We start from the raw sequence: 22,494 nt of genomic DNA on the forward strand, positions 1-22,494 counted from the left end.
AGCTAAATCTGGCAACAATAGAGTCAAACTGGCAACACTATTCCTGTAAAATAGTTGGCAGTTGGCAGCACATACCATTCTTCCACCCAGTAAAATACTTTTTTACATTTTCTTTTATGAAAGCGGTGGGCTGGGTTTGTCAGGCCACTGGAGCTGACCAATCAGTACACTGACCATGTAAAGAGGTGAATAAGGTGTATAATAGAACCTTTAAGGGAGTTTAAAAAAAAATAATAATAAAAAAAAAAAAAAAAAATCGGAAATTTCACTTGTAAAGGGTTCAAATCAAACTTATATTTCCTCGTGTGAATACCTTGGGACAAAATATGTTGGTGTGCAGCAGCCTGTCTCATATCTACAAGCATGCTTCTGTCCTCAAGCCTTTCCTGGAGCTCACAGTGAAATGTGGAGAATCGGTTTTATATTTTAAAGCTGCAACCTGCACGAACGTCCTCGAACGGCCAACATCTGCACCTAAACCTATGAAACATTTCAGTCAGGAAAGATGTGAAGGAATCAAACTTACCCTGCGCAGATGGGCCCACAAAGCACTCACAGGAGATGAATTAAAAAGTCCGACATGCTCTGCTCCTTTGTTCTACTCTGTACATCCACAGTTCCCTCCCGATGGCCAGACTGGACCAGAGACATGAGACCGAGCCTCTGACCTTTTGTTTTGCTTTAAAAACTGCTGGTTTGAAGGTTAGCTCAGCTGGCTGAAAACCATACACTTTGCAAAAGTCCTGGATTTGAATGTAGTTGCAGCCTTTATGGCATTTGAGGCTTTTTGTGTCCTGCTTCTCATTGCATTCAGGTGAGAAATAAATAAACCGGACAGAAAAGGAAAGCTTAAACAAATAAAATGTTCAAGACAGAATAGTGAGAACAAAGTTCAAGCGAGAGAAGAAAGTGTGCAGTGTATGCACCTGACATACAGCCCGACCTTCTTTAGTGTGTCTTAACATGAGTGGTTATGCGACATCAAAGGTGAGGTTGGTGTGCTGAACAGAACCCAGAGGGAGCTGGGTGGTGGTCGTCTGCCGTTACAATATCCATAGCAACCGAATCATCATAAGCGACAGGATGTAGTCCTAAGAGATGCATCACGTCTCTTAGGACTTAGTATCTGTTTGTTTCTCTGCTCATCAACAAACATCTTGGTTTTCTGCTTTGTTTTTTTCTCTTGGAAAGACTTGGAACACTGATTAATCCCACCTCCCCCGAAAGGAATGAAAAATGTTGCAACATTTTCTCCCTCGTCTGCCGCTCAGACCCGTCAAGTGGACCTTTTTTTTTAATCTCTCGGGTTTTTTGCAGCAAAGGATATCTTTGTGGGAGCATCATTAACTTCCCATCAGCTACAGATTCCCTCTGCCCCAGACAGCTCCAGCGTGCCCTACAGTTTCTGGAGGCAGGGGGTCATTATGAACGAACACACACACCGCTGGGATGCAGCAGAAAGTTGCTTTCAGCGTGACGGCGGCTGGGAGGCAGTTATAGCACTCAATATTCATGGGGGAGTCCAAGGCTTTGTGAGAGTCTGAATGTTTGTGGATCCATCCATCCATTTTCTATACCCGCTGAATCCGTCGGTCGGGTCATGGGGGGGCTGGAGCCTGTCCCAGCGCTCATCAGGCGAGAGGGGATTTTTGTGGATGTTTGGCAGAATAAAGCGTGTTTTGAGGGAGTGTCTGTGTGTGCATGCTCGTGGGAATATCTGTCTGAAGATTAGTGCATTCTCTACTGGATGATTGGGTATGTAAGAAAAACAAAGTCACAAATACATAAATTCTATCTTCCTTTGGTCACATGACTGGATTTTGAAACATCTCACGGATTTTCTTTTTCCAATAAAACACTAATTTTAACACCTTCAGACTGAAGACATTGTTTAAAATAGCCCTGCTAAAGCTTGAGGGTTTTAGAACATGAAATAAAAAACCTTCTGCTTCAGTTAAAAATGACCGACTTGCAGATGTGTATCCAAAGAGGGCACTTGTTGTTGTTGATTGCCTTGATTATATGGGGCGTGTGTGAAAATGTGAAAAATTAAATAAAAATAGTGAGAAAAAAAAACTGCAGGGATGAAGATAAGGATTCATTTGAACCTTTTTGTGGCTGTAAAAGCAAATTAAAGAGATTAAACCTTCATAATCTTAGTTATTGTGGTGCACAGACATAGAATGTTACTACTTATTTATAGCTTAAAAAAAAAACCATCATGCACATTTTATTCATGTTTATTATTTTTCTCCCTGTGAATGCAGCATCATTTTGGAGTATTTTAATGGTATTCAGCGCTTTTTAGCTTTATTTTGCATTTATATCTGGATTTTATGTTGTCTGTAAAATGAAAATCAGAGCATAAATTAAAAAAAATTTAAAATTTAATTTTTAAAAAAATGACCGACTTCACAATGATGCTTATCAATATTTAGAAAAGAGGAACTATTGTTCTTTAAAAAACAGTCGTGTTTACCTTTTTCTTTCTTTTGCTTCTCTTAATACTCAATCCTCTCATGATGCAACCAAAGTTCAACATGGCCTGTATAAAAAAAGTCAGGAAATGATCAGATATAACCCAAAGTTACAGCTAAACACGCAGAGCACTGTTGAAAATCCCCACGTCACGTCTAGCTTGACTACAGAATGAGAGTTTACTTTCAGGCCTGATTTGGCTTTTAACAAAACAACCCAACCTTTTGAGGTCAAAGTGCAAACTGTGGAGCTGAAAAATGAAGCCAGAGATAACCAGTCAGCTACAGGCTGGGCGAGTAGACCCCCTCCCTGGTTAAGATTAAGAAAATGACAGCAGAAATTAACATGGTTACAGCTTTTGGAAAAAATAAAATGCTTTGGTTTTGTACGACGTGACAGAAGAAAGTTCATCAAGTGGAGTCAAGAACTAATATTAAGAGAGAAAGGAACCTGTAAATGATTTCAGATTCATATGAGATTCCTCAGCTGGGATAGGCTCCAGCCACTTCTACCGTGGTGAAGACGAGGCTAAACATAATGTGTAGCCTCCAATGTGTCACCTTCACCAGAATCTGCTGTGGTGTGACATCATGTTCCCTTTCCCTATTGCTTATTTCCCCATGCCATTAAAGCCATGCTCTAATAAAGTATGTGGATGTACATAGTCTCTTCTGGTTCCAAACTACCAACCTTCTGGTTAGCGAACGATCGGCTTCGTCACTTGAGCCACAAACTGCAGGAGCCTCTGACTCTTGATGGCACTGTGCAGGATTTCACAAGGCTTACAGGCTAAATATAGTTTGATTCCCTTCAGGACGCTGATTTAAGTCCATTTAAATCTCTCACCGTGTGTTGATGTATTTTACAATGTCACAACGATGGTTCCACAATTCTAAGATGTTAAAGCATCGTCGGGAAATCTTTTTAGTACAGACTGAAACTAAAAGAGAACAAATAGAATCCATATTCTTGTAATGAATCAGCATCCCCAACAATGGAAGAACGTACTTCCCGACATCATTGGGGCACACCAAACAGACTATTTCACCATCTTCATTCCAACAGTCGAGTTTTCAGTTTTCATGACGGATAAATGATGTGCAGTTTCCACCCACAAGCACAGATGGTTTAGATGAGTTAATCGTTTGCCCCAGTGCCACTAATCCCAGTAACCCTACACGGACTCGGCTCGCACTCTTCCACCATCATTAACCAAACAGTCCTGATACTCCAGGCTGAAGCAGAACTCCAACATACACACACACACCAGCAGGCCAGACTGGAACACAAACAAACGGCAGGTATTGGTGCTGGACAGGCACTGAGAGAGCAGCAGTGGCAGGTTGATGCTGCTTCCCGGCATGTGGAGAACCACTCAAGGTTTGAAGGTGAAAGTACAGATCAAGCACTTTCTCTAGAAGTGTGTAATTATTATACAAATAAACTCCAGGTTCCATAGTGAACCGGAGTGCTAGCTCATGAGAGAAGACTGATCCAACAATTATTTTCACAATGAGAGCCTGGAAGCAAACCATAACAGTAACTATGCCGACCGAGAGGAGCAGGTGGAGGTGAGGTTACTGAGGACAGGCAGCCACAGACAGGTAGAGCGTGAGACACACACAGTACCAGGTGTTTCTTGCTAGCTGGGAAGTTGATAAGGGAGGGTGAACCTCTCTCGTCCTCTACCTCGGGCCAACAGGGAACCTGCTCAAGTCCAGGCAGGAGAGATAACATATTGGAGCTCTGGGGCATGAGAGTGTCTGAGTGGGGAAATGTTTTTCTAAACAACTTCTGTTCTACTGCAGCTGGAACTGAAACTGAAAATAGATTTAAAAAAAAAAAAGATGCTTCCAAAATGAACAGATGCTGATAATAAACCATCATCAACATCCACCATACTTGCAGCTTTCACATGTAGGGGCAGACAAAATAATTAGACGATGAATCACAACGTTAACGTGTAATGAAGGAGGACTTTGACTTGAAGGGAAAGCCAGCAGAGTGGCTGCATAGGTGTGGATTGTTGTGTCTATGTTACCAATAGGAAGATAAAACACAACCCCGGGAGACTGGTTTGACAAACAGATCCATTATTTTAAGTTTATCAGACGCCAGAAGGCTGCGGAGTGATTTAAAGCAACAGAAGGGATTTTATGACTCTGGAAAGTTATCACAGCAGAATTTCACAACTCGCAGAGCAGAGTGATGCTGCAGGAATGTGGGCTTTTGTGCATGTGTTTAGTCAACATAGTGTGTCACACACACTGTTTTGTGGTAAGAAAAGATGAAGCATGCTCATAATTTGTTTCTTTGCCTCATCAGCATTACTGGAATAAATGAGTTGCAACTTTAACATTCATGTAGCTACAGGTGATACAGACTTGTTGGAGCTCCATTAAAGCCCCGTTCACACACAAATCATCACATTCAGTCTGGTGTCAAACGACTGCACAAATCACAGGTCTATGTCTCATTATGAGCATGTTTAAAACTGGTCAATAAACCTGCTAAAGCCTCCTAACATCTGGCTCTTAAGTGCAGTTAAAAAGCATTTAATCAACCTTCAGTTCCTCATCAAATGGCTCTGCAGTAGTAGCAGGTATTTACTGGCTCTAGCACCGATTGCCATTATGGGAACACAATATCCAAGCGCACGTGCTAAATTTTCCATGACGATGTTGCACGAGGGGCTGCAAGACTGGGGACAACCAGCTTTTCTTTTCAGATACACACGTTTACCAAGACTGGAACACTGAAAGCAGCAACTCGTGGACAAAAAGAGAAGAGATTGGCTGATTTGCTTAGCTGGCGGTTCATGTCCACACTGTGTAGGGCTGATGTCTGCAGTCGAATACTAATTTATCCGTCTCAGAAAGTCATCCTCGTCACAAAAAAGTAGTCCAATGCAGCCTGCAGGTCGAACCAGCCCGTCCTAATTTTGTAAAGGGCATTTTCCTCTGTGTTCTTAATTAGGGAGTATTCACTTCCTACAGCCCTGATAGAAGCTCCCATCAGTGATAAGATGCAAATAAGGCAACCAGGTGGAACTTTCAGGCTTCCCTCGGGGGTACAAGCATGAACACAGACTCTAAATTAGTTTTAAAGCCAGCCACTTTAATGGCCAAGTCATCTCACACGGAGGCTCTGAAACTAACATGCGCTTTCTCTCCATGAACTGTCAAAGTATCTACACTTTTTTTTATTTGAACTCGCTTTAAAATTAAACTCTTTGTGTCGATACCAGCAATACAACTGCAGGAGGAGGAAAGACCATTCACAGAAATGCTAATCCCAAATCCTGAAACAGCACTGGTCATTCAGCCACCATACCTCCACATCATCCTGATTCATGTGAATGCATCGGCTATCAGTCTCAAACTGAGTGCTCTGAATAGTCCTGCACTTCTTTGGCACCTTCTCTTTCTTTGGGATGGAGAAATGATACAACACATCTGCAGGAAAGAAAAAAAAAAAAGGCTGCACAGGGGGGTGGGGGGTTGTCTCTGTAACACTCAGTGCTACATCAGTTTCTCACAACAAAGACCTCTTCTCCTTTGTCTGCTTTAACAAAGAGGATTCAAACCAGAAGACAGACCGTTATAGATTGCTTCCTCTCTCTCCGGCCACAGAGATAAATGATAGGGATAAGCATGCTCGCACACACAGTTTCTCTATTGTCTCCGCTTATACTCAGCTTTGGTCGTTTCATGACTCATTCTGCTTCCACACACTATCATTGCATACATTCGGCGGTTGGTGAAACCTGTTTTTGCGCTTCTTACACAAACACGACCGCTGATACACTTAAGAGATCTTTCTGGTTATCTGAATAAGCTTCTCAACAGATTTCCAGCGGCATTCTTTGCTCCTCATTAGTCCAGGTTTGATCCGATGTGGAGGATTTTTCAGCATGAAGGCTCAAAGGTTTCTGGAACGCTCTTAATTGTGAACCTCAGACCTTTGAAGCGTGTGACCTGCGAGTCCAGAGGTCACAGCATTTTTGCCCGCGCGCCACGAGAATACTCTACGCCTCTCCAGGGACGCTCGGCAGTATCGCGAACCGGAGAATGCAAAAGAAGGTTTATAAACGGGTCACGCACACAGCTAAACAGACTGCACACATCTCTGAATTTCAACTGTGATGCCTACAAATAGGAAAAGGTTGGAAACACATGCAGGGAGAGCTGGTTACTGTCCTCCACCTGCCCAAACTGCACCATTAACCCCCTTCTCATGAATTAAATTAGCCTCATCTTTTAAAAGACAAAACCAGCCACCCTTCTTAACCCTCCAGCTCCAATAGTTTCCATTCAATATGCTAATGCATTTTATCTGCAGCTTCCCCAACTCTCCTAATTAATCCCAAAGTAAAAGCAGTAAGCATATTCATCAGACATTCCTTCAGGGGGGGGGGGATAAAGGTCTCACCTCCTCTTCATTTCAAAATCTCTCCTTGGTTTTCGCTTTAATCTCATAAATTCAAAAATTAAATCGTCTGAAGATCACGAGGGGAGAAAAGTAAAGTTTCAGGAGCAGCACAACATCTGCACACTCGGGGCAATTAAGCCTCACATGGAAACATGAAAGTGCGGAATCAAAAAAAAAAAAGAAGAAATCCCCAAACTTTTATCTTTTAATTGCTTTCCAGTTTCTTGAACTCATTGCACTCTCTAATCAAAACAACTAAGAGGGAAAAATAAGAAGTGAGAGGAGTGATGAAGCTCTGCTTGAGAAGAAAGAGGGAAATGAGTTGAGACAGGAGAGATGAAAGGTAAGGAGGACAGTTTGAGTTAAGCTCTACCTAAGGACTGGAGGAGTGTAATGATAAGTGTGTGTGTGTGTGTGTGTGTGTGTGTGTGTGTGTGCAGGGTAAAAGGCAGCAAAAGGCCAAAAGTCAAAAGTCTGGCAGACAGGAAATTAGCCACACCTGAGGATTTATTTTCTGGGTAAAGGCTCCTTTAAGCACTCAAAACCACTACAGGACACAACAGCTAAATGTGTCTGTAACACAGCAGTTTGATACTATAACTTAAAACAAGAAACCGATACTTTTCTATTAATATCACACGCTGATGATGGCTGAATGTAAAATGAAGAGACAAATTGCTCCGCTCCTGGCGAGCCTTTGTATAACCTGATTTATCTCTTGTTCATATGTTCTTACACCCTCCATCCATTCAGCAGCCTGTCTCCTTAACAAGCTCATTCCCTCCCCCCTTGCCTCTCCCCCCATCGTTCTCCTGCAACATAGCAGGGTTCTGCTGAGCCGTCATTTATTTCCATCAGTCAACTAGCCACGACTATTATCCTTTTCCATCTCTGTGACAGGACAAAGACTGCAGCGTCTCAGCAGACCACTCGCACTGAAACAAGATGCTCCACGGACAAATATTCACCAATCTACTCATTTTACTACGTGTTGAGGCCTAAATTTCCAGAGAAATAAGAAATGACATGCTCAGTATCATTCCAGCTGTGTGGTGTATTGCACAAAGCTAAATTGCGTCACTCAAGTCAGAGCAGAGGGAATGAGTTGATGCCTCAAAAGAGGAATACACCCTTAAATTGTGCAATATTCTGAGTGTGCTTTATTTATTGCATTACAGCAGAATATTTTCAGGTTGATTTCTCATGAGTATCATTTGCCATTATGCACAGCAGGTTCTTTTGTCCTCCTATTTTTCAGTTTTTCAATTCAAGTTTAGTTGAAGAGGCTGAAACTGGGTCAGAGCTGTATTTTATGTTCGCTTTATGCTTTAAGACCATTTTCCTGCTCCATGTCCACACACAATGTTTAACTCCTGGACACATTTACACCACAACCTAAGGTGGTCCTGTTGTATATTTCCATATACGTATATTTCTGCTCACTGCAACGCTATCACCTTTAAAGGGATAGTTGGCCTCTTTTGACATGAAGCTGTATGACATCCCATATTAGCAATATCATTTATGAACATTTTCTTACCCCCTGCTGCGTCCTGTGAGCCGAGTTCCAGCCTCGTTTTGGTGTTGACGAAGGTAGTCCGGCTAGTTGGCTGGGGCCGCAAAAATAAAGCGTTTTGTTTCTCAAAACAACATGCGTTCAAAAGAGTAATACATTTGCATCACAAAATCGTTCTCCAGAAAAAGTCAGACCTCACAATCGCTTGGCGCTATTTTCTCTCCCTTCGTATCACTGCCTGCTGTGTAGACCGTGCAGACCAAAGTGCAGACCGAGCAGCAAACACCATAACAGGTGCGGCTGTCGGCAGGTAGCTGTACGCATTGATATGAAGGGAGAGAAAATAGCACCAAGCAATTGTGAGGTCTGACTTTTTCTGGAGAGACGATTTTGTGATGCAAATGTATTACTCTTTTGAACGCATATTGTTTTGAGAAGCAAAATGCTTTATTTTTGTGGCCCCAGCCAACTAGCCGGACTACCTTCGTCAACACCAAAACGAGGCTGGAACTCGGCTCACAGGACGCAGCAGGGGGTAAGAAAATGTTCATAAATGATATTGCTAATATGCGATGTCATACAGCTTCTTGGCAAAAGAGGCGAACTATCCCTTTAAATGCAGCGTGATAACAAGAAATTTTTATTTTCAACATTTCTATGAGCAACAAAAAGACTGAAAAGCACTGCAACACAACTTTTTCACCACCGCATCAGGTTCAGCTCGTTTAACAAAGACATGAGAAATGTTAAAAAGCAGATAGAACTTCCCTTTAAGATGCTTTGCACCTACCTGTCAGCATCCCCCTGTCCTGACGACGTCTTACGATGGAGCGTCTCTCGGACGGCGGCCATGCTGTCGGGCAGTCGGTTCAGCCGTCGAGTGTAGAGACCCAAACCTCCATCGGTCATGTAGCTACAAAACACAACAAAACCCTATGAGACCCAGGTGCCATGAAGCAGTTCCAAAGATGAGGTGATTTATACGCCTTTTAATGGACAGTATGTGGATCCCTCCAGTATTCCAGCTCCCATCAATCAGGGCTGAATGCTGGCAAAAACACACAGAAAAACTGGAGACAGCAAACTAACTGCAGGGGCACGTTTCTCTCATGTGGCCAGTGGTGAACAACAGCGGTCTTTATGACAAGTAGCTGCACAGTAGACAGAGGATGAGTCTGTTCTTTTCTCCTACAGGACATGAATTCATCACAGACACTGGTTTCATCAGCGCTCCAGGCTGTGATCGACTGTATAATATCAGAAAAAGGTAAAAAAATATACGGTAAGTGCCTGTTAAAGTAGGGTCGTTACCTAATTTCATAACAGAGAAACTGAGATTTGAAGATGGCTTCTTGCTTGTTGGGAGTTGGAAGCCGACAGTTACGGTCACACAGCGCTGAACTCTTAAATAAACATTCCCATCCAAACTAATTCCACAAATATTTACCTGCAGAGGGGATTACTTATGGAACCAAACACTGAATCATGTGACTCAGGTGTAATTTCAAAGTGTTTGCTTATTTTAAGTCGAGGCTGGAAAACACTTTCTGTGTGATACTAAACCGACCGATAAAATACTTACAGGGTGTTATCGCTATGTGGGACCAACAAATCCACATCCGTACCTAAATATATATATACAGTAAACACGTTGTAGGTGTTTCCTGTAGACAGAGCCTCGCTGTTTACAGTAAAGCGCTTCAAACAAATCAGCATCAGAGCCGTTCAGAGTCTGTTTGATATAGTTGTTGAGAATCAAATGTGTTTTGGTAGCAGATATGAATGTGTCGGATGTTAAATGTTGACTGTAAAAGCTGTGGATACTGTCAGGTTATCTGGTAATAGAGTAGTAACACTTCCTAAAAACTGTGATGATAAGAAATCAATTTAAAATATTATATGCACAGCTTTATAAACCTTAGTTTATAAGTTACCAAAATGGCATTCATCATTTGTTCCTAAGGTAATACTTTAAGGTGTTTGGAATTCCTTTTGAGTACATTGGAGTAAATATAGTTAATAAACCTGAGTTAATTCAAATGATCCGTTAACACGGGATCCACTTTAGCATCAATCATCGCAGAGTAAAGTCACCTTGGAGATGACCAGTCAGGCGCGCACACACAAACACAAACTCTGTCACATCACTCCTTCACACTAATAAGTAACTGAGCTCCCGTCCTCTGGCCCCTGTTAACCTGTAACCCTCTGCAGCAGGAGAAACGTGTCCCAACAAGACAGCTCATGGGCTTAAACCTGCGCAGCCAGTTTACACAGCGATGCTGAGCAAACGCTTTGAGATTATGAGATACTGCACCAATATTTGACTTTCTAACAATGCATGCAATGTGGTATGGACAGGAGAAAAGTCACAAAATGTCACGCTCCGTTAAAAAAAACATTTTCCAGATCTTCTGATTCACTCGCACACCTACCCGTCTGCCTTAAACATGGTCGCTCAGTTGGTCCAAAAAGCAAAATAAAGAAGTCCAGCTGAGTGTTGATCCTTGCTGATTCAAATCTTCGTCTGTTATCGGGTCTGAACCGTGTGCAAGATCTGCGATTGAATGATTATTAATTATTAGGTGAACGTGTGTGTGATCATGGTGATGTGAGAAATCGGTGAGCTCTCCATGTATAGTGCAAGCGTGCTGCTCTGTGAGAGCTCAGTGTTGGTATGCAGCCTCTCTCCTCAGCTGCACATGCTTTTCTCTCGTGGCTGGAGGTTTGGTCTGTCTGTGGAGGAGGGCTCGGAGCGTGGAAGTGGAAGAGGGGGGGTAGAAGTGGAAGGGAGGGAGGGCAGAGAGGTAGATCAGGCAATATACCCCCGAGCAAAGGAGGTGGGGAGGCGGGTGCCTTCGTCTCTGTGGACCAGAGGAACCGAAAGGAAAAACAGGGGAGCAAGTCGGAGATGGAAGAAAACAACTATAGATACTAAGTCATGTTGCCTTTGTCGTTAGACACATAACACGGTAAATAAATGACCTTTTAAGACAACAGTCTGAGACGGACATCTATGTCCAGAATCAGAATATCCTCAATTATATCTAAATCATTTTAATTCACCTTATCTCTATTTTCTGTTTTCATTATTTTTATGAGTCAAAATTGTCAAACCAGCACTCTAAAAATCAATATATATATTAAAATTAGGGCTGGGCAACGATTAAAACTTTTAATCTAATTAATCACGATTTCCCTGAAAAAATGAATCCAAAAGTAATGTATAGCTTTTAGCATTTAGTTTTATTTTAAATGTGCTGCCATATGAATGAAAGTGCCATAACATTTGTTGTGCAAACACACTTTTAACATCAGCATCTTTCTGTAGTTTTTATGTAGAAGCCTCGCTCCACTGTCTGTTTCCTTGAATGACTTGCTGCTATCAGTTGTGTGTTTTGCCTTTAAGTGATATTTTAGACTGGAACTACTACGCTGAGAAGACAATTCAACTTGGCAGTGTTTACAGATGACTTTGGTTCTGTCGACTCCGCCGCCTGGAAGAACTTTAAAATGAAAATGTCAGAGTAAAAGTTCCGTACCCTTCTCCATGTTTGGTGGATCCGCCGATTACTTTCTTTTCCGGTTCCGCAGCAGACAGCAACAGACTTTTACAAATTAAAAGCCTGTCAGCAACAGACTTTTACGATAATAAAATAAATAAAAAAATAATAATAATAAATAAATAATGCTTTAATGGGTGATAAAATATTTATCTGCGTTAAATAATTAACGAGTTAACGTGATAATAACGAGTTAACTCGCCCAGCCCTAATTAAAATGTACAAATTAAGAAGGAGAATTAGGGATATGTAGCAGCGATAAAAGGCAGCGATGCATTGAAATTAAATCAACAAAGAATGAGAAATGTCAGAAATACTTTACACACATTTAGATTCACTTCAAACAAATCCCCTAAGATCCTTTTTTGGTTTCAGTCGGGACGTTAATTTGTGGCGTTTATAGCACTGACCGCGCATTCTTTGGAAGATTAATTGGGATTAATATTTACAAAAGGGGTCATTGGATTATTCAGCCTAAATGGGACACAGGCATAATTTTTCTGATGTGCAAGGCACAAAAAAATTCAACTCTACAAGCTTTCAGCTACAATGTGTCGGAAGCAACAGCTCAAAACCAAAAACTCATTAAAATCCAAACTTCCTGCATTAGTGTCAGATACAATAAAAGGTAGGGCAGTAATGCCACTTCTGTAATCGCTGTGAATGAACCATTAAAGTAGTATTAACAAGTGACGAAGAGTTGAGCTGCGAGTTTAATGCCAGCTCCTCCTCTCTGGGTAAACATCCCACCTATGTGTGGAAGAACCAGTTATTTACTGGATGCTAACACACGCTTGTGATAGAAGCAACCATTAAATGGCCGGAGGATGTAGAGAATAGGGTGGAGGTCATCAGTCTGTGTCTGTTTTAAATGGTTAACCCACAGGGCGACTCCGCCTACCAAACCACATGCCTGTACCCAACACACACTTCCTCACACACACACACACACACACACACACACACACACACTTTGCATATATCATGCAGTTTCCACCCCCACCTCTCCCCCAATAACAAAGAGCCCGATAAAGTCAACATGGTCCCATTTGAATAAAAGCTCATTTCATCCTTCACTTCACCTCTTAGTTAGTTTCAAAAAGCTGAGAGCACCAAACATAAAACACAAGCAATAAAATTCATCTAAAGGGAAAACAGATAATCACTCAAGTTATTTATCAAAGAAAAATAAAAGAAAAACATGAACCAGAGTGTAAGAAGTGAGGATTTGTGGTTCCTCTTTGTTTCCAGTGTGAATAATGATTGATCATCGAGGGCCTCCTCTCACCTGTTAACGTCACTCACCTGTCCAGGTGTGGTTTTGCCTGCCTTTGTCTGCACAGTGACAGAGTCAGACATATCAAGTACTACAAGAGAACTCTGCTCCCTCAGTTTCTAACTGTCCCTCAGGGCTGGTGAATCAGTTCAAACCTTTGGGGGCCAGAGTGAGTGATTTCCACTCCTCTTCTAAGAGATTTGTTTTGTACTACCCGAACTGCTCTCACAGAATCTCACCTTCATTCACACTAATTTTAATTTAAACAATCCCTAAAGCGGCCGTATATCAGACTCTGATACCTCTGACCTCTTTGATGCCTTTTCAAAGCGACTTAGCACCTTTGACAAATTTTGATCTGATGATAATTATGACAACGCAGGTTTAAATTGCAGTGTGACAGCCAAAGTACACAGGGTGCCCGTTACAACGTGGACACTGGCTTTGAGAGGGAAAACAACCAGATGATCAGGATATCACAAAATCTGCAGCCGCAGAGAGATGGGATACTTGTGGGATCTGCACAAAGCAGAATGCTTATGCCACTTATGCTACAAAGGCTAAAGTGTGCGATAACATTATCAGTTGATCTCAGTGGGCTCACTGAGGAGAACATTACTGCCCTCTACTGGCATGCGCCTTAACTGAAGACTTAACCAGTTAGTTTGGCATTTTTGCTCGATAACGGCTCAACATTCCTGATAAGAACTTTAATTTTAATCAGCTTAATTAATCAATAAAGCACTTTTTAAAAAATTTTTAAGGATTAAAAAAAAATTCTGTGTGATATCCACTCACCCACTGGTCACATCATCAGTGCGCACGGCGTTCTTGCTCAGCACATCTCCATCACTCATGTATCCCGTAACCTCCACGGGGATCTCGTCCAGCTCAGCGTCCTCCCCAGCTTTGTCTCCGAGGTCGCCGCTGCAGAGGGCTCCTCCCCTGCCGGCCAGCTGCCGCCGTAAGTGTCCAGGGTACAAGTAACGTCCTCCCTGCCCACCGACCACCCGACCAGCATAACCGTTCCCCAGAGAGGGGGCGTCGCCTGCCTGCAGGCGAGGGCTGGACTGGCCCAGTCGCCATGACGACAGCGAGGAGCGGGCGGAAGTGAGGCTGAGGATACTTCGACCACCTCCGCTGGTGTTGTTGCTGCTGCTGCTGCCGCTGCTGCCACAGCTGATGTCTGTGGTGACGCTGCCATCAAAGGTGGTTTCCAAGGTGCTGACACAGAAAAAGTGAAGTGATTAAACACAGAACATTTTAAAAACGTATCACACTGCCTGAATTAAATATTGATAGTACGCAGCATAATCTTCTGGGTGGTCAGACATGTAGAAAGTTAAAGAAACAGCTCTTTTATCAGAGTTCAGCACAGAACACCAGGACATATTAACCTGCTCTGAGGTCTTTACACCAGCTGCCTGTCCATCAGAGGATAGACTTTAAAGTTCTGATGCTGCTCTATAAAGCTCTGAATAGTCCAGGACCAGAATACATCAGGGACCTCCTGACCCAGTATGAACCTTCCAGACCCCTCAGGTCATCTGGATCCGGTCTTCTATCAGTTCCCAGAGTCAGAACAAGACATGGAGAAGCTGCATTCAGCTTCTATGCTCCACATGTCTGGATCAAACTCCCAGAAAGCCTCAGATCAGCTGAAACACTCAGTGTGTTTAAGTCCAGGTTGAAGACACACCTATTTTCAGCTGCATTTGAATAAAGCTCCAAATCTGAAGCTTAATCACATTTTAACTACCGATTTCATCTTTTGTTCTTATTTCTTTCTTTTTTGTTTAAAATTTAAATCATGCTTTTTATTTCTACTGTTTTAATGTATCTGTAAAGCACTTTGAATCGCCCTGTTGTTGAATTGTGCTATACAAATAAACTGGCCTTGCCTTGCCTTACAATGATGCATTTACCAAATCTAGACAGCTGGGCCTGCACTGAGATACGAGACCATGGCACAAATTCTGTGGGAGGTAATGTGATTTGAGCTAAAGCAGGAGCAAGGACGACAGGACAGACATGCTCAGAGATCAAAGTAAAACACCCCTTAAATGAGGGATGAGACAGCCACAGGGGAAAAAAAAGAGGTGATAGCTGTAAACACAGACAGACACAGTCTGCTGACCATGAGGCAGTCCAGTCGCAGACTCAAATCCCCACTATAAAGCCAGATTTGTTCTGTTTATAACTCAACCGTAGCAGCCATTGTAAGGCGATTCACTTGATGATCCTCAAACAGTAGGGTTTTGTTTTCCAATACAACACATATCTTAAACTTGATGTAAGGACCCCTGACTTAACAAGCTGAAGTTTAGCTGCTCAAACTGAATTATTCTAGAAAACCCGTTTTATTCTTGTTACTTTAATTCAGTGGCATTTACTTTGAATGAGACACGTCTCACAAAGTTTGCATTTTTACAGGAATTAGATCAAATTCACGACATTATGAGGAAAAATAGAGAGAAGAGCCTATATCTAAATAAAACCCATAAACTTCCTTTGATGTTTAAACACTGGAAAGCAGGTGGAGTAATGATCAATAGACTGATTTCATTTTACCTGTGTGTGACCTGAGTTCCTCGCAGGCTGGACATGGTCTCCTCCAGGTTTTGCCTCAGGTCTGCGATATTTTTGACAGTACGCAACCGTCTGGTCTCTGGGTCTTCACCTGAGTGAGACATTTAAAAAAGAAAAAACAATCTCAGAAAGATTTAACATCACGAATTAGACCATAATCCATATATTTTGCACAAAGACCGACTGTAAATTGCAAGTGATCACTCACTTGAAAGGTCTTCGATGGAGGTCTGGCCGGTCTTGGTGCAGGAAACTTCTCCACCTCTTCCCCCTAAACCGTTCTCGGTGTTCACCGTTCCCTCGCTGTCTGCTTGGGATCTGGGGAAAAAAAATCATTGATTCTGAATTATTGTGCACTTAGTGGGAACCTAATATTCAGAAAATTGTCACGAAGGAGGGATAAACCTGATTAAGATTTAAATCTGCTGCGTTTCAAGCCTTGTGACTGTGGTCCAAAATGAATGCGTGCTAAGCCTCAGACGTCAGTAACATTTGTCTTTGAAGGCGAAATCAATACAGCTCAGCCAATGCAACCGGTTGGTTGTTTTCGAGATTATGACGTTTGAATGCATTTTAGGCAGGCTTTGGTCTTTGCCTGCTTCTAGACTTTGACCTTTATGACCAACATACACTCACAGTGAGCATGAGTCAGTAAGCCACTGCTGCCTCCTACATGCTGCCCTGCAGAAAATGACAGCCTCTAAACTGGGCAAAATACCAGTTGAAACGAGTAGCAATTCTTCTGATTTGACTTAATTATATCAGGCAGTTTTAGTTTTAGTTTATCTGAATCTTTAGAGAAACGGTTGCCTCATTTATACATGTCTCATTTACTGCAAACGCACTCTTTATGGTGGGTGAAGGTGATATAATCCTGCCTGTAATTATGTTTGACAGGTGTACAGCAATAGAGGAAGTTTCTGAGGACTGATAATGGGGGTGTTTGGGGTCAGAATTCGCAGGAGGAGAGAGGGCAGCAGCACAGGAAGCTAATGAGCAGTTGGTAGAAAGGACTTATTGAGAGTGTGAGAAACCATTTTCCCTATCACACTGAGACCAGGACAGAGGTCAGAGGCACACAACATCCATACATAGTTTTCCTCTGGTAGGTGTGCGCACAAAGCCAGAAAAGACACAGGATAATGGAAAGATACAAAGATGCTGGCCAGCAGATTGCAGGTGGCAAAACCGTCAAAAAGTAATCTTTAAGATAAGAATAATGTGTCACATGTTTGATGGCTTAACACCTGTTTCTATCAACATTGTCTTGTACAACCCGGCACGCAGGGACCGAGGGCTGCACAAAAGCTTGACTGTGGATTTTTTTATAATAACATAAATGCAACAATGGCAGCCATCATTTACGGCTGCCATTGTTGCATTTATGTTATTATCAAAAAGTTCAAATGAAGCCGATGGTTGAGTTCAAGACGGACACTTTTAAATGTTTAATACGTTATCTCAGAAATGAGCGGTCTTACCTGTACATGAAGGGTGCGACGGTGGCTGTGTTGGGGTGGCTGTGATGTTGTTGCGTCTGAGGTAGCTGCACGCTGACGGTGTTGCTGGCTGTGCTCTGTGTAGTGCCTCCTCCAGCCACAGGGGCGGTGCCGGGCTTTCCTTCTGTGGAGGCCAGGCTGGAGGTAGAGCTGGAGTGTCTGCTGTCCCGGTCTCTGTCCAGGGGGCCACGGTGCAAGGAGAGACCCCCACCCAACCGCATGCTTCGAGGCCTTTCCCCCGAATCTTTCACTGACGAGGCTTTGCCCCCAACTCCTGGGGCTTTGCCTCCTGGCTTTGGTATTCCGCTGTGTGCAGGGGTGGAACTCTCTTTTTTGGCTACTTTCCCCCCCTTGGGAATGAAACTGGCAATTTTAGAGGTCCTTTTGATTGACACGTCAGTGTCTGCAGCAACGGGTGCTACTTCCTCCTTCAACTCCTCTTCTCTCAGCTCTGTTCTGTCCGGGACGCGTTTCCCTGAATCCTTTCCTTTCTCCTTCTCTTTCTCCTTCCCCTTCTCCTTGTCCCGGTCCTTTTCAGGGCCTTTCGCAGAACCCTTCTTGGCAGTCAAAGCTCTGCTGAAAGTGCGTTGGGCAATGCCCCTCAGAGCAATTTTGGGGCTGTTGGCGGTCGTAGAGAGAGTAGTAGTGCCTGCTGAGGGAGCTGCTACACAGGCCGACCCATTGCTGGTTCCGTTCAGTCCGGGCCGGAGGTTGCCATCTTCCTCCTCTAGGGGGTCGGTGTTGGAGCCAGTTTCAGATTTCTCCACATGCCCCACTCCGAGCTGCCTGGCAGAGGCAGCATTGTCAGGCTGGGACCCTACTCCATTGGAGGAAGAGGAGCTGGTGGATGACTTGGATCCCCCTTTACTGTTAAAGAGCTTCAGCTTCTCCAGCATCGACTTCTGAGTGGCAGCTTTGGGAGGAACATCAGTTGCCGAAGTAGCCTTAGCAGAGCAGGAAGTGTCCTTCTCCTGCTTGCTGGACTGCATGGCAGAGGAGGGAGTGTTTGTTGAGGCGGGAGGTTGAGAGTTGGCGTGCTTGGAGCTGGTTGACTTGCTCCTCCAGGGCTTGCTGCTGTTGTTGGGTTGGGGAATGGCTGTGGAAGAGGAGGATGATGAGGAGGGAGGAATCAGGGTGGAGGCAGAGGCTGGGATGCTGGTAGAGGAGCTGAAAGTCACTGCATGCTCAGTCATCACCAAAGACTGTGAGGTCATGCCCTCAAAGGAATCTGCACCACAGAAGAGACGTTGCATTAAGCAATGGAGCAAGAGGAAGAAAAATCAAACAAGTGGACTATCTAGGAGAGAAAAGACAAAACAAATCCTCAGGATGAGGCTTTTTTGACCCCACACATCGTGACCTTATATGGACCTGGAGGTGGTCTGTGTTGATACAGCCAATCGTGCCATTACTTTGCTTTAGGCTCGCCACCAAAACCGTTAAAAACCTCTCACCGTTAACAATAAGAAGAGTCCATCACAAACTGTTTATAAAAACTATGAAGAGCAGACTCAAGTGCTTTTAAGTCTTTCCAAGCAGGTCATGTCAAAAAGCAGTGCTGCTGCACTTATAAGGCTTGCACTTATATGGGCTGCGTTTGGGCAGGGTCCCTCTGACCAAAAGTAGTCCAGAAGCACTATCTGGTTACATATACTTAGTCCCTGAAATAACATTAAAAAGCAAGACAAAAAAACAAAAGTTCAGCTTGGAAATGTAAAGAGCAGAAAAGCACTTCATGCAGCATGTTCTCCCATTGAACTGAGATTCAGCACTCATTAAGAAGTTGTCTGTGTAAATCTGCTGCATGTGACTCAGCAGCATCCCAGCAAGCAAACTTACCAAGAACTGACGGAGCAAAACAAGAGCTGAAATTCCTGTTGAAAGTCACTGCCTTTTTTGAAAACAAGAGTATCCAGAGTGCTGCGACGTTGTCAGCGTGCATGCAGAGAGGTAAGACCAGCAACTCAGAGCTCAGACCAGTAACATTTGAATATTCAAACACAACTGCCAGAGAGAGAGGGTCTGTTCAGGGAGGACCGGGAGGACTGAATCATAACACTTCGGTTGCAACGTACCCCTCTTACTTTACACACACACACACACACACAAAAGACATATTCACTCCAAGTCTTCCTTGCTGCTGTGTTTTGTCCCCTTAATATACATTTTTGTCAGTTTGGTTTTTGTTCTGTTGTCTTCATGCAGTGACACAACACAGTAAAGCTTTATTTATGACTGCACACATGGCTCTGGCGCCATTTTTATTAATCTAAACTGATCATGGTCTAAGGAGGGATACAAGTTTGCAACAGCTATTAACACGTTTTGGTTGTTTAACAACTAATTTCTCAAACAAATGAACCTAGTCGTAGCTTTGAAGCAACAACATCTTGTTGAACTCATTGGAAAGAGAATAAATTATATCAAACCACAGTGATATTTCTAACTGACAACAAAAGGAACTAAAGGAAATCATCACTCCCTTGTAAATTAAGTTTCCTTTACTCCACAAGTTACACAAATTCAGTTTTAACGTTTTAATTATTACGTCAGCATTTAGGCACAATATTATACAATCAACATGCTTGTTTAGCCTTTTAATCAGGCTCTCCATTTTATTCCATTTTCTAGAGCCTTTCATGCCCTAATTGGAAATAGGCACCCACAATGCTGCTTCTACTTTGTCCCTATTTAACATTTAGTGAGAGAAGCCTGAAACAATGAAGCCATTAGGAAGTGATTAGGGACCAATTAGATGTGCTAGTAGCTAGCATGGGCAAAGTGGGTCAGGTTGCTAATAGCCGGCTTCCTATTGGTGGTAGCTGAATGAGAGGGGAACCTGCTTTTATTATGGAGCCGTCTGAGAGAATAAGGGGACGAGCGGGGCAGTTTTGGGATGAGCGGAGCTTTGATGCAGGCCAGAAGGACTGTCCGTGCTGCCCCAGAATGGGGTCAGCTTGGATTTTGGGTAAAGAGGAAGAAAGGTAGGACATGGAGAGGCCCTTGACAGTGGGTCAGCTGGTCGCTGACATGACTGAACCCATTGACCGGGACCGACACGGTCTAGTTAGGTTGTCAGGGGTAAGGAAAGAAATCGGTCTTCAACATGTTGAGAGATGAAAGTAAAGTGATGGACTTGGGCACCGTAACGTCATATTCTCAACTCAATAGGAAACCTGTCATTTGAGCAGGATTTCTATGCATCTATAAATAAGTTAAACATCTATAAAGCATCAATCTATCAATGATAAAACAAATGAAAAGTTAAGAGTACAAACTGTTTAAAACAGTCGTGATTCCTCAAAATAAGTATTTAAGGTAAACATATGTTACACTTTACTATAGTTTAAGACAAAACTACACCAAGAAAATTTCTGTTTTTATATTTTTTTGTCTCTCTTCATTGTGAAAATCCAGTTTTTTTTTTTTTGTTTTTTTTTTAAAGGCACATAATCCAATTAAGGAAGTAGTTTCCCTTCAAAATAAACAAATGATTTCTTAACTGGGTCTGGGAATGGGTTTCTAACCTGATGACCCCGTGTAGCCTCAGGCCAAATCCTGGAAATGGGCTGCTTGCGGAAACATGTTGAAAGAATTTGAGTGTTTGCCTTAACTGCTTAATTACTGCAGTCATTAGAGATTAAAACAAAAAGCACAAAACGATGGGTTCACAGACCAACCTTGTACTTCCTGTGAGCCAGAAAATCCTTCTCAGTCTCCCCGCGTCTGCCTAAGGGTCAGTCCAGCTGCCTGCTACTCTCAGAGCATCCTGATAACATCGAGGCCTTTCAGGAAATCCGCCAGAGTGGACTAAGCTCTTTTCACAGATCGTCACACTCGTGCATGTATGTAGATCTATGTCGTCATGCCCGTCTCAAATTGAGGAAAAGCTCATTTCACGCAGCATCAACACCCCCAGGCTCTGCGAGCACATGTCTGTGCGTGCACGTCAGGTTAAAAAGAGAGCGTGGCGTTTGTTCTCCTCTGCAACTTTAAAGAAGGTAAAACTCCATACATCTGCTCTGGAGCTGCAGGAGCTGCGAGACACAAAAACTAAGGAGCAAATGCAATAAAGGCAGTGTCGGCTGACACTGTTTAGACATCACAAGTGCGATGGTCCGACCCATCTCATGGTTGCACTGGTCACAAGATGTTAAGCTCTCAAGCAGCCAGCAACCAAATTACTGACCTGAAAGTGCCCCAGTCACATACAAGCTACTCATTTATATCAAGACAAGAAACAGGTTTCCTTTAAAGGTGTTTTTACATGTGCAGCATGTCCAACCTTATTTCAAGTCACTCGCTCCCCCGCGGACATTCAATTTTGTAAAATCCAACCTAAATTTTTTTGGTTGCAGGTGCAAGTTCTGATCCCAGAAGCCCTCTTTCTCACTCCTCCTCATTGTACTCCAAAAGCGAGAGGGACAGCCAGCTTTTGTGTGGAGACAGAAACTTTTTGAAGGTTCCTCACATGAATAAACTCAAACAGTGACGCTACAGCTCATCAGAAGGGTATTCATTCAGCAAGAGCACAAGCCGTACAAATACGCACACATAGATACATGTGCAACAGAAACATGCACGCACTCAAACACACAACCACAGGTGCCGCCTACTCTCTGCCTCTCTGCTTTGGTGAGCACCCAGATTGTGTCACCTTATATTAACACAGAGCAGAAGAGAGGATTCAGGTCTGCTCCTTTGCTGCAGAGCCCTCTGGTAATGTGACTTTATTCTGGTGTCACAGCCATTGACACAGAGCAGCTCCGGCCTCACAATAGGGGCCGTAGCTTTCTTAGTCACCATCCAAACCTGCCGCAACACAGGTTTAGAAAAGCATTTATAACTTAATGTGAAGCATATAAGTCCTAACTACTGACCGCTACAGCTAAACTGTTAATAAACAGGCACTATCAGATCTTTAATAACACCTTAAGACATTTTGATGTCAGTTTCATGCCAAAATATAAAAGATTTACTATTATACTGGAGAAAAATAATACAAAAATCAATGTAAATCTTGCAAATCACTAATCTGAAACTATAACCTGCAGTTTCAAATCAACATAAAAATCAAGTAAATGTAAAGTAGCAACACTGTACCACATCTTCAAAAGGCAAAACTTCAGTAGACATCTAATA

General features: G+C 42.9%; 1 protein-coding gene across 4 annotated transcripts in view; it reads right to left on the minus strand.

Moving 5' to 3' along the window:
- nav2a (neuron navigator 2a) overlaps positions 1 to 22,494 on the minus strand; it is a 242,925-nt gene that overhangs the window by 36,866 nt on the left and 183,565 nt on the right. For 3 of the 4 annotated variants that reach the window (XM_075466795.1, XM_075466785.1, XM_075466776.1), the window contains 5 exons: positions 17,335 to 18,580; positions 16,062 to 16,171; positions 15,836 to 15,944; positions 14,063 to 14,488; positions 9,216 to 9,338 (listed from right to left, as the gene is read on the minus strand). In XM_075466795.1, coding sequence (XP_075322910.1) covers positions 9,216 to 9,338; positions 14,063 to 14,488; positions 15,836 to 15,944; positions 16,062 to 16,171; positions 17,335 to 18,580 — 2,014 coding nt within the window. Of the gene's footprint in view, positions 1 to 9,215; positions 9,339 to 10,860; positions 11,152 to 14,062; positions 14,489 to 15,835; positions 15,945 to 16,061; positions 16,172 to 17,334; positions 18,581 to 22,494 lie in introns of those variants that run through there. The other variant, XM_075466804.1, reaches the window with a different exon arrangement.

The sequence above is a fragment of the Odontesthes bonariensis genome, chromosome 1 (genome assembly GCF_027942865.1).
Source record: "Odontesthes bonariensis isolate fOdoBon6 chromosome 1, fOdoBon6.hap1, whole genome shotgun sequence".
In the NCBI taxonomy this organism is placed as follows: domain Eukaryota; kingdom Metazoa; phylum Chordata; class Actinopteri; order Atheriniformes; family Atherinopsidae; genus Odontesthes; species Odontesthes bonariensis.